Source organism: Notothenia rossii, assembly GCF_949606895.1.
Source record: "Notothenia rossii genome assembly, chromosome: 6".
NCBI lineage: Eukaryota > Metazoa > Chordata > Actinopteri > Perciformes > Nototheniidae > Notothenia > Notothenia rossii.
Window position 1 is genome coordinate 61062980 of NC_136909.1, and position 13447 is coordinate 61076426.

The window sequence follows — 13447 nt, forward strand, 5'->3', positions numbered from 1 at the left end:
GCTCATGACACGACAGCAAAGGTCATAAACTATCTTTGTGCTATTTCTCACTTTCCTTGTGAATTGAATGTTATTTGCCATTCACCTATTGTTCCCCCTTGGAGGCGGAGCAATTATTCATCTTTGATAAAAAGAAGAAAGAAGAAACAATTTCAGTTGCCCTTTGAAGCTGATGGATTTTCTAAAACAGCTTCTCCTGGGACAAGTCCAGACACTGAATTACTTAGTGGTTTTGTTCTACTCTACACGTCTTGGTTATAAGGTAAGATCAACAGTTTCTGAGAGCGCCAAAACAAAGACTTCAATCAGCCACATACAGTATGGCTCTATTGGTGGCAATGTTGTTCTGTAAGGCATCCAGCTTCCCATTGCAATAACCCTAAACAAATAATTATTGGAATGGAGTGTTCGGCTAGGGTTAGGGTTAGACACTTTCTACAGACATTCACGATTCCGAGCGGGTAAACCGCTTTCCTTTCTCACAATTACCGTCGGCCTCAGCTGTCCATTTTGTAAATCTACATAATTGTAAGTCTGCCAACCAGTGACTGTATTATAAACAGATGTTGTCTCTATGATGTCATCCTTGGGTTTCTTAAGAGCTTTTGTAATGATTTTGGGCCCTGCCGTAGCCATCTTGGCAGTGCTAGCTCCGCCCATCTTCTGGCTAATCCAAAGTGGAATGAGGGTAATATTGAGGCAGGCTCGGGTGACAGACAGCTATTGACTAGCAACACCTGTGAATCAAAGTGGACACCCATATAACTGAGAGCCCCTGGTGGAGGGGGCTGCAGGTTTCTTTTTCAAAAAACTGTGTCTCAGGGCTTCTTAATATTTAAAAACCGATTAATGTGTCATACCAAATTAATGGGAAGAAACTCAGCTAACTGACAATACGAAACCATTTTTACCAAAACAAAATACAAGTCTCATTAGTGTTACGCAGAGTGAAGCAGGTAGGACCCAAACGCAGATAACACTTGACGATACCTTTATTTCAAGGACAAACAAAACACTCTTCGGTGAACTGGGTCACATACAAAAGAAGCACCAACACTGAACACAGGAGGAGACAAGACTAAATACAGGGAGGGGTAATCACAAGACGAGAAACAGCTGGGCAGAGGAGTAGAAACACAAGGGCCACAGGTGAACACAATCAAACAACTAGACACAACAGGGAAAATAACGACGGGAGGAAAAACACAGGGAAAAGGACCAGACAATAACCCAGGAGAAAAACATGACAGCAAAACACCCAAACCTAGACAGAAAACACTAAAACAGTGACATAAACCTGGGAGTTTGACAATAAGAAGCGTCTAAATGACCCCTGAGCGAAAATATGCTAATGCACTTGGCACAGAATTCAAGGTAAATATACCCTTATTACTTATCGTAACTGCGCATACAAGATATCCGATTAAAGAGATTCCACAGATTATATAGGTATTAGTATCATCACTGAGCGATCAGAACTCGTGACAGGGGAAGCAAACACAGACATCACAACACGTAGCATTATGGAGCAAACACGGGAGATCGTCTCACCTCAGCTGTTATTCTGATCAAAAGTCATGTTCAATGGCATTAAAACGATAAAAAACCCTGCTGAGGGTTAATCCATAGGTTAATCCAATGTGTCTGTCACTTTGAAAAAATTATTGATAATCCATAATTCAATTTTTATGTAAAATTCGGAGAGTATCGCAGCTTCCGGTTTTGGCTACGCGTCACTCTGACTCCTTATTTGGTAACGTGTGTGTATGTGGAACCTCCCCTTGATTCCATTGGCTCTAGCGGTTATAAAGAGATGTCAGTCATCAAAATCGACCAAGGGGGGCCAGAGATAGGTCAAATCCGCCCAAATGTGTATAGTGTTATCAACAGCTTCCGGAAACCTAAGCTCTAATATTACACTAGATAGTAAACTAGAATGCTTTTCAGCCATAAACCTTGAACAATTAAATTCAATGATTCTCTCTTCTACACCATCAACGTGTATCTTAGACCCGATTCCAACTAAGCTGTTAAAATAAGTTTTTCCATTAATTAGCACTTCTTTATTAAATATTATGAATATGTCTTTATTATCAGGCTATGTTCCACAATCATTCAAAGTAGCAGTGATAAAACCGCTTCTTAAAAAGCACAACCTCGATCCAGAGGTTTTAGCCATATAGACCTATTTCTAATCTTCCGTTCCTCTCAAAAATTCTTGAGACAGCAGTCGCAAAACAGCTGTGTGATTACTTAAAAAACTATGATTTGTTTGATTTTCAGTCTGGCTTTAGAACACATCATAGCACAGAGACAGCTCTGGTTAAAGTCACAAATGACATTCTAATAGCCTCAGACAAGGGACTTGTCCCTATTCTTGTCTTGCTCGATCTCAGTGCTGCATTTGATACTATCGACCATGATATCCTATTGCAAAGACTAAAGCACTTAGTTGGCATACAGGGAACTGCTTTAGGCTGGTTTAGGTCCTATCTATCTGAACGCTCTCAGTTTGTATGTGTCAACGATGAATCCTCCACGCAAACCAAAGTTAGCCATGGAGTGCAACAGGGCTCAGTGCTCGGACCTATTTTGTTCACATTATATATGCTTCCGTTAGGCAATATTATAAGGAATCATTCTGTAAACTTTCATCGTTATGCGGATGATACTCAACTATATTTATCAATCAAGCCTGATGAAATTAATCATCTACATAAAATTCAAGACTGCCTCAAGGACTTAAAAACGTGGATGACCTTAAATGTTTTAATGTTAAACACGACCAAAACTGAAGTTATTGTACTCGGCACAAAGAATCTACGAAACAAATTATCTAGAGATATACTAACTATGGATGGCATTAATTTGGCCTCCAGTGAGACTGTAAGGAATCTTGGTGTTATATTTGATCAGGATTTATCCTTTAACGCCCACATAAAATCAATTTCAAGGACCGCCTACTTCCATCTACGTAACATAGCATAAAATCAGGCATATCTTGCCTCAAAACGATGCAGAGAAACTAGTCCATGCATTTGTTACTTGAAGGCTGGATTATTGTAATTCCTTATTATCAGGGTGTACCAAGAAGTCAGTCAAGTCGCTTCAGCTGATTCAAAATGCTGCAGCTCGTGTACTAACCAGAGTTAGGAAAAGGGACCACATTACTCCTGTTCTGGCTGCCTTACACTGGCTCCCTATAGAACACAGGATAGAATTTAAAATTCTTCTTCTCGCCTACAAAGCCCTTAATGGGCAGGCGCCATCTTACCTTAAAGAACTCATTATACCCTATTGTCCTACTAGGGCAGGGGTCTGCAACCTTTTTGACCAAAAGAGCCATTTTGCTCCTTTTTCCAAAACATTTTTTTGTCTGGAGCCGCAAAACATATTTCATAGCTTGATAGCTAATAAAGTTCTATTTATTGTTATATCAGACAAAAACTACATTTGTTTTGCATTTATTAGGCTATTTATTACATTATATAAAACTTAACCTCTAATAAGAAACAAAGAACTCCTATAAGGAGAATTAGAAATAATACACAGGCCTACTTTAAAATAAATTAAACACAGCACTTGAGGAGTCATCTGCACATTTGAAGGAAAAAAATATATTATTAAAATGGGCCCACTTTGAAATAAATAAAACATATAGCTGCACCCTAAAAAGAGTTAAAGGTAGGGTAGGTAAGAATGGAGAAACCAGCTCGAGTGCGCTAGAATTTGAAAATACACAACCGGAACAAATATGCCTCTTCCTTCAGACTTTCTTACAGAGCCCCTCCTCCAACACACACGAACGCGCACATTACCAATGAGGGCACGAGATAAATTTGTGCACAGATGGAAGGCTGACAGGCAGGTAGACCATCCAATCATTTTAGCCCGGCCGGCTAAAATGATTGGTCGTGCTTTTTACAGCGCTACGGCTTCCAGAGATTAATTTGTTTATGTATTTATTGTCAAAGCATTTAATATATTCATTGCTATCGGGACGTTAAGAGCATTCCATGGAATATAACAAAAACTGTTTTCTGAAATAAATGACATACCCCATTGAATTATGACTGAAGATTGTCAGCTGTCTTCCTCTCCCGTGTTGTTCCTCGACACGTAAAGGCTGCAGCACCTTTGACAACTTCTCTCTACATATCAAACATACCGGTAAACCAGCATCGTTTGCTGTGAAAGCATACAGATGTAGCACTGAATTTCGGACTCCAGCTTACAGCTTCCTGCCTACGGCCTGCCAAAGACCAGTATAGAGGAATGTTAAGCCCTCCCACTATTTTCTAAGAGGGCGTTGCCAGATTTTCAATTTCAGGTTTTAACCAGGAGATGGCGCTTCATTCACAAATACAGAAAGACAAGTTTCATGGACTTTCAGTTGTGTTTTGAAGAGCAATTGAACACATCAATATTTTAGATCAACTAAAGTATATCTAATCTTGTAATTCAATAATATATAGTCTTTATATATTAAATAATCATAATTATAATGTAAATGTTTACATTACACTTCTTTATTTGTTATGCTCATACTTTAACCTTTACAATCGTTTGCTTTAATATGCAGTATATTTTTGTGTTTGCTTCCTCCTGCTCCCTTTCGGACACATACTGTATGATTTATTATTATTATTAATATGAAGATATTATTAAGATAAAATAAGATGTTACTTTATTGATTGAACATTTTAGTTTAGAATGTGCTGTCCCACGGTAATTCGGAAGGCTCACAGGTCACATTCCGACCATTATTTAAAACAATAGGTGCTTTCACACCTTCTACAGTTTGATTTGTATAGAGGGAGCTCTGTCAGTTTTCGAATTACCCATTTGCTTTCGGGGAGCCCTATTTTTCAGAGCACATCCTGCTACTAAATATGTCACACGCACGCTCTGTTGACTGGCGCAGCAGCGCGGATGCGATCAATTGCTATAAAAACACTCTTCTACTAATACAGACGGTATCGGATACGGTATACACCATATCCACCTTGTACCTTGTTAGCTAATGTTAGCTAGCTGACATTAACCTTATACATTACACTCGTGTTACTCACCGAAACCTTGTAAAGCCGGTCCCGCATGCTGGCTCTTACGGAACCGACTAACTCCCCTTTTTCGTATGTACAGCTCTCAACATGCCCAGACTTGTAGTGATTTTCACCTCTTTTAATACTTTTCGCCTCCTTCTGAAAGTAAGAGGTGAAATGTACCAACGTGACGGCCATCTTGGTGTTGGTGACGTGTGCAAGACCAGAGTTGTAGTTCATTGAGCGCTTCACACAAATAAATGTGTAAATTCACAGTTTTACGACACATTTAAAAAAATGTGACTTGCAAAGTTATCTTTTAAATTGACAAACATCATCATTCGTGGCACAATTCAAACGGGATCGAAAGATAATCTTTCGCTCCCCATTGACTTCAATACATTATTTTTCCGATATAAGGTCCCATGGAGGTCCACCGGAAGGGGAAGGACTTCGCCACTCTATAGATCCCAAGTTGGAAACATTTGCGTTACATCAGCATGTGTAACAGTTGTAAATATGCAGTGGTGTCATATTCTTCACATTTCTTATACTATCTACATACATCTTATATAAGAGTATAATACATATGTATAATATCAGTTAAAATAAGTTTTTCAACATAGTTAACATTGCTGGAGGTATACACAAAGTTTTTCATTCATTGCATAACTACACCGTTTGTGTATGTCAATAAACCTTAGAAAATCTTGAAATCTTGAAAGGGATGTGCAAAATAGTCATTATATACAGTCTTTAATTAACTATTAGTAGAGAATAACGAGTAATGAATATACTTTATAGGGATCCAATTAATATCTAATAATAAAAATAATGAAATTCAATAACATGCTTTAACCGTGTCCCTTTATATCAGGAGTGCACGTTTATGGTGTAAATACAGCCTATCTACCAATTGGATCAAATATAAAAGTCAGCCGAATTAGTGTTGATACCGCTTGGAGATGTATTGTGTGAAAATAAATGTAAGATGTTGTTTAATTGCTGATATATTTATGATCCACGTCACATTTTCAGTGTTGGCGGCAGTTCCTCATGTTTGTCTAGAAGTCTTCTCATCAAGACTCTATAAATAGAGAATTACAGCAGATATGTAACATTTAATGCAGGCGAACCGTGTATTACAATGCCGTTATGTGTTGACCAGAGTTGGGTTTAACGCGTTACTTTTGTCGGTAACGGAGTAGTGTAACGCGTTACTTTTATAATTCAGTAATCACACTACAGTTACTAACATTGCCCCGACACGCGTTACTTCGTTACTTTTATAAAATGATCACACTCACTGACAGACAAGAGGGGTTTCCGCCACCGCAGGTTTGTATACATGTAGGCCTACGTAATCTGCGCGATTTGCCCGTCCACATCTCCACGTGCAGTGCTGCATAAACATGGCTGAGTCTTTTCATCTGTAAACTTCCTCAACGGGGCCGCTCACTCTCTTTTCTTGATTGCCCTCTCACGGGTGAACAGTTCAATGTCCCGCTTCATTGTAGGAATTCTGCCATGTCTCTACCACTTTAGTTTGACCATCTCTGTTGCTAAGTTATGGAAAACTAAATAAATAAGTAATTAGATACCTTACCGTTACTGCGCTCATAAAGAATGATAAGAATAAGAAAAATGCGTCTTGAACTGGTTTCATTAATTAGTGTCTTTAAGTTTCACAGACTGTTAGCTTGTTGTGGTAGGTTGGTAGCCTATTTTATTAAAGAGCATATCAAAAGAAAGACTTGTGTTATGTCTTCCTTAATGCAATAGTAATTGGGGGTGCAAGTGGAGTCTCGCAGAGGCAAAACTGTGGCGCGCTTACACTGTAGTTGCGCCACTGTCTGCGTGATCTGCCTGTAGGGAGGGGAGGGCCGGCCCTGCGAGTAAAGTAACGAGTAAAGTAACGAGTAAAGTAACGAGTAAAGTAACGAGTTACTTTATGTAGACGGTAATGAAGTAGTGTAATATATTACTTTTTTAAAAAGTAATATGTAATATGTAATATATTACTTTTTTTTAGTAACGCCCCCATCTCTGGTGATGACCTCCAAAGAGAAAAGCAAGCACACTCGGAATAAAGTGTTTTCGGTCTGTTTCCGGTATTTGTTTATGACGATGTGATGTGAGATGTGACATGTGAGACTGGAATTGCACAGGGGAAAATAACGTATCTATGCCACCATTTTAGATGCGGATTTTGTTAAACTAATACGTTTGCGCTGTGGACCAACACTATACATTGACGTGGAAGGGGGTAGCAATAAAGATAACACCATTAAACAGTTACACAACATAACAGAAATAATATCGATAGCAGCGTCCCTAGCAACCACCTTGGTAACAATGAAAACGTTGTATAGACACAATTTCCTGAAGTAATCTTCGTAATAACTAGCAAACTAAAGATCATGTACATCCACTGCACACATAATCTGAAATAACAACTCATATTTCTCGCATCAAATGACATCAAAACGCATTTTAATGGCCAGACTAACTTTAAAATAGGCATTTTACACCGAGAATAAAACGAAGTTCGGCCATGTTTTTTTTTTCTGCAGGGAGAAATGTGAAGATCCCGTGACATAGACGCCAGCCATTGGAATGAAGGGGGGAAAAAAACGTAGGGATCTTACAATTTCAGAGGCGTTTTTGTAGAAATACCACGTCATACGTTGTGGACCAACGTAGTTATTACACGTTTTTTTGTGAGACTGGGTTGGTTTACACACTAACCTCGAATGGTGAACACGGTATACATTCTACCTGCTACACATCATGTTGAGTCATTGTGAACTTGTTGCATGATGATATTAGCACGGTGCTAATAGCATGTGTAATAATCTCACCCTTATAGGGTTGCTTGCATGCCTGTAGACTCTTTTTTAACCTGAATACAGCTTTATTTAAAATGTTACCGTATATTGTACATTCTGGTCTGTGTTTCCACTTGTTTCAAAATGAGTTTGTTTGGCATTTGGAAATATCTAATGATCATGTTTTGGTCTACCTGAGGGTAGCAGACATACTGTAACTACCCAGATAGACGTGACTCACACTTCTTTCTAACCTTCACACAGATGCAAGCTGGGTAATGTGTCTGATAGTGTCGACATTAAGCCCAGACTGTGTTTAGCAGTAGATTATCTTGATCTATGGCTTATTCAACCCTGAACCACATGAGCTGATGTGTACAGGTCAAAGCAGGGATGAAACCGTATAGAATATGCTGAGGAAGACGCTAATGAACATGTCCGCTTGTTATCTATCCTGTATCCTTTTACCTGTGTTTCTCAACCACACTTTTCCAACCTCAGGAGGATCTCAATACTTATTCTCTGGGCGCCACCTGCTGGCCATAATCTGATGACAACTAAAGAGGAGTTACAGTATATCCTCCTATCTATCAAACAGGCTTCATGATGAAGAATTGTAATGGTCATCAGAATCCTGTAATGGTATTTAAGGGGTTGGAAATGTACTTGAGTAAAAGTAGCCATTTTCAATTGTTAAAAATACTTCAGTATAAGTACCAAAAACGTAAATTATTGTTAAGTGTTATAGCCCACTACAGAATGATATATATTGAATTATGATAATGATTATATGAATGTATTCATGACAGCTCGTAAAGGTGGAGCAAATTTGGATAACTTATACTGTTGCTGCTAATTATCATGCATGTTTGAGTACACAAGTACCTACAAATTGCACTTTAGTACAGTAATTGAGTAACTTTGCTTTATTGCATTCCGCAGCTGCCTTTAAGAAAATTAATGCTAAGGTATTGTAATCCTTAAAAACAGTATTTTGAAGGTATAGGATGAAGTGTATAACTGAAGGAAAGTGGGAAAAGATTGTGAATCGGAAATCCCCTTCAGTGTGCAGTATGTCTGGGATTGTAGTGTTTTGTTGCTTCCTTTAGCTATTTAAAAGGCTTCAGGTTACTCACTAGGAGGACGCAATGCAAGCATGAAGAGGACTTATGAATATTCATATACAATATTGTGTTTGATGCATTTGTTGCCCCACTCTTTTAACAGCAACGGATAATATGTTGTGAGTCTTATTTTTGCATTATAAAAACCTTTACAAAAACATTTCAACTGTGGGTAAATTTGAGCGAGATAGGTGTAGTTATTGTGTTGACTTAATGGAGTGGGAGAGGGATGGATGATCAAAGGGCAAAGGCCTGGAGTGCATTGGTGCTGTCATTTTCAAACCTTTGAGAAAAACATACATTTTTATTGTGAGGGACAAGCATCTCTCAAAAGAAAGATGTGTATCTGTTCTCGGAGGAATGCCTGATGCACTGATTGAGTATATGGGAGTCAGTGCAGAGGAGGATAGAAAGGAAGGAAGTAATCAAGTCAAAGGTCACAGAGAGGTCTCTGATGCAATCTGTCTGCCTTCAATTTTCCTAGAAATCATCAGTTGTTAGAGAGTTATTTAGGTTGAAATCAAACTTACATAATTCCAATCATGTCATATCAATATCATAAACAAACCCCCACTGTCTACCTTTCTTTTCTTATAGTTTGCTTACATTTTCATAGGCAAACTATTTAAAGGTGTCCTATAATGCTTATTTCCACGTTCATATTTGTATGTAGTGTCTCTACTGTGACATGTCTCCATGCTTTAATGTTCAAAAAGCTCCTTATTTTTCTCATACTGCCTGTGATGCAGCACCTCTTTTCACCCTCTGTCTGAAACCCAGTCTGCTCTGATTGGTTAGCTGGCCGGCTCTGTTGTGATTGGACAACCGCTTATGTCAGCAAATCACGTTCAATTTGATGGAGCGCTAGCCAATACAAGTGTGAGTGTTACATAGTGATGTCACTATGTTGTGGATTAAACAGAGGAGAATGGAGGCGTTTCAGGAAAGGGGGGGGGGTGCGGGAGAGAAATATTACCATTTACATGCACAAAAACCTATATTACACGCTATAGGAAAGGGAACACCTAAAAAGTATAAAAGGGCCTCTTTAATGTTGTATCTTCAGTTGGCTTTTATCGAATGTGGCAAACAACAAGTCAATCATTAGTCAACCTTTCGAAGTATATAAATAATCCCCGTTCTGACACATGCAAATCTGCCTAAAACCTTTTATTTAAGATCTGTAAAGTTACTCACAATGATTGATGTGTCCCTTTAGTTAAGCCAAATGAAACCAGTCACTCAAAGAACTAAAACGTTTACTTTATTTAAATGTATTATGTCGTTTAATAGATTTCACATAACTATTAGGTTAGTTAAAAGCAATAAAATAAGTTCAAATAAAAACTTTTAGGTTCAACTCAATATTATTGCTTTCAACCAACCTAGTACAGTGATGTGACGTTTGTTGACACAATAGACTTAATTCAAGTCAACATTTCAAAGTGCAATTATTGTACTTGGCCCCGAAAACTGCGTTCACAGAAATATAGGTTACTTGTGGTTTATAGTGTCTCCAAACGTATAATTGGAACCAGAGCCCTCAGCGGTCAAGCTTCTCTTGTGTAGAACCAGCGTCCAGTTTGAGTATGGGATAGGGCTGCACGATTTTGGGAAAAAATCTAATTGAGATTTTTCTGACAAATATTGCAATTGCGATTCGATTTGCGATATTTGTTTTGAAGCGACCCAACAGAAGTTTATTGTAAAATGCGGCCATATCTACGGCTAGGAAGGTCAACGTGCTCCCGTCTCTAGCACCCCGCAGCCCGAGCTACGAGTGAAAGAACTAAACTTTTGTGAAACTTCCGTTGGGTTGCTTTAAAGCAGGGGTGGGGAACCTTTTTCCTCTCAAGGGCCATTTCAATTTTTACAACATCCTTCGAAGGCCGTACAAATGATTGAACTCAACGTCTGCTTAAAAAACTCATATAACAGCCCATCTAACCTCAACTAGGGGGGTTTGGGGGCATGCACCACCAGGAAGATTTTTTTTAAATGTTGAGGTTAAAAGCACTCTGGTGCACTTTGAGAGCAACATGAAGAGATCTATGGATACATCTCTCAACACACATATGAAACAGAACAGTAAGCAGATTTTTTTCTTTATGGATATTTTACAAATCACTTCCCTTTTAAACTGTATTTTTGTTTATTAATAACAACTTTTTTTTACTGTCATATTAGTATTGTATACCTGTTTACTCTATTCTCTTATTTTTCTATAACTATAATGATCATATAAAGATGTGTCTTTACCTCACTGGTTGGAGAAAAAGCTTCTTATATTCGTTAGCATAGCTAGCTAACCAGATGCTAATAACAACAACGTTATTGACTGTATGATCAGTATGACAGATGAACAGATCGCCACTGGGCTTTCAACTAAAGACACAGCCACGCAAAAACTGCGGCATGTGTACAGCTCCTTATGGGTATTGCAATTTGTGAAGTCCCGGCCCGGAGCCGCGTTCTGGTGCTCTCCGTTAGAACTACACTCCTGTCAGACGAGACATATACCACGTGATGACACGTTAGGCTCGTGTTGTGTTCAAGGACCCTGACCTTGGCCAGGAAAAACAAGCTTGTTTAATTATTTTGCGGTCTAGATTTCTTGAATTTTTTTCTTTTTTGCGTGTGTTTATAAATTACCTCTAGGGCCGTACCAAATGGTCTCGCGGGCCGTATACGGCCCGGAGGGCGGAGGTTCCCCACCTCTGCTTTAAAGTCAAGCTTCAGTTTAAGATTCACCCTGTAGATGTAAAACATGTAGATTTTAAATGATGCGATTATGAAATGATGTGATTATGAAATCGCAGGCTTTGCGATTTCATAATCACATAATTTCATAATCGCATCATTTAAAATCGCGATTTTTTTCTACTCTTTGGAGTCCGCTTTTTTTCCGTGGCTCTGCTTTTCACCAACTTCTTTATTTGACCATACCTAGAAGCTTTTGTTATCATGTCTTTAGGCTGTGTTTGCCGTCCAGGATCTACAAATGTAATTTAGCCCACTCTGGTTCCAGCTAACTCTGATAAAGCTAAGACTCTAAGTAAACTTAACACTAAAAGTGAGGCAATTTGTGTTTGGTAAATGATTTCTATGTTGTAACAATGCTTTTTGGAAATAAATCTTATAGGCCTACCGTTGGAAAGCCTGTTGTCTTACCTTTCCAAGTGAAGAACAAGCATTTGTGGGATGAGCAGCAGAGTTGAGTATGTGGGGTGCGCCCATGAAAAATGTCTGCCAATGCCAAACAGCAGCCTCTCTCCGGTGTCGTAAAGCTACCAGGAGCCTCAACATGTGGAGGAACGTTATGTTCAGAGCACTGCAACCTCAACATGTGGAGGAACATTATGTTCAGAGCACTGGAACCTCAACATGTGGAGGAAAATTATGTTCAGAGATGAGTCCAGATTCTGCCTACGGCACATGGATCGTAGGGTCACAGTGGAGAAGACGCAGAGAACGCATTGCTGATTGCTGCACCGATAGAGTAGGAGTGGAGAGGATGGCCTGCAGTCCTGACCTCAACCCCATTGAACCCCATTTTGGGTCAACTTGGCCCTGCTGTCCGTAGCAGAGTGACCGACACAACCACGTTGGCTGACTTAGGACAAATGGGATGCCATCCCACAGCAGTGTGAGCAGGCTGGTGACAGCATGAGGAGAAGGAGAGGCTGTTGTGGCTGTGTTTGGTTCTTCCACACACTAATAATAATAATAGATTTTATTTATATAGCGCTTTTCACAACTCAAAGACGCTTAAGACGTACTACTGAGGCTGCTTGTTAAATGAATCAATTGTTAATAAATCAATTGTTGCCAATATGTCTTTATTTATCAGACTTCAATCATCAAATCCACCAAACAACACCAAACTAGAGTCAGCAAAAAAAGCTGTTTGGCATTGGCAGAGGAGATTTGTCTCATTTTTCATGGCTACATACTCCGCTCTGCTGCTCATCCCACAAATGCTTGCTCCTCACAAATGTGGTACCATTGGAAAGGTAAGAAAACAGGCTTTGCCAAAAAGCATTGTTATAACATAGAGATCATCTACCAAACCCAAAGTTGTGTTAAGTTTATATGATTGATTGTGTGGGGATTGTGACAATTCTTGTTTCAGAATATTCAGGATGTTGTGTTTCTTTTGGAGTGCTAGACCAGGGTGCAGTAACTGTCGGACAGGGAAAACAGGATTTTAATTAGGTAGGTGAGGTGGATGTGTATGTGTGAGTGTTTTTATAAGAGAGACAAAGCACATTGTCTAAATGCAAAAAGGCTGTATTCTCATGGTAAAATTCTTGTTTGGTCTCTTCCGATGACGTTTTTGAAGTGAAAAACCAACAGCAAACAGTGAAAGATAACTTGAATCAATAATGAGTTAATATGGTATCACACTACCTTTCATGATAGTTGAGCTACTGCAGAGTTGGCTCGAGAC

General features: G+C 39.0%; 1 protein-coding gene across 1 annotated transcript in view; it reads left to right on the forward strand.

Annotated features, from left to right (window-relative positions):
• Positions 1-1252: 1252 nt before the first annotated feature.
• The window catches only part of rmdn2 (regulator of microtubule dynamics 2), a 38103-nt gene continuing 25908 nt past the window's right edge, over positions 1253-13447 (forward strand). The window contains exon 1 of the mRNA XM_079691011.1: positions 1253-1374. Coding sequence (XP_079547137.1) covers positions 1327-1374 — 48 coding nt within the window. The 5' untranslated portion in view covers positions 1253-1326. The remainder of the gene's footprint in view (positions 1375-13447) is intronic.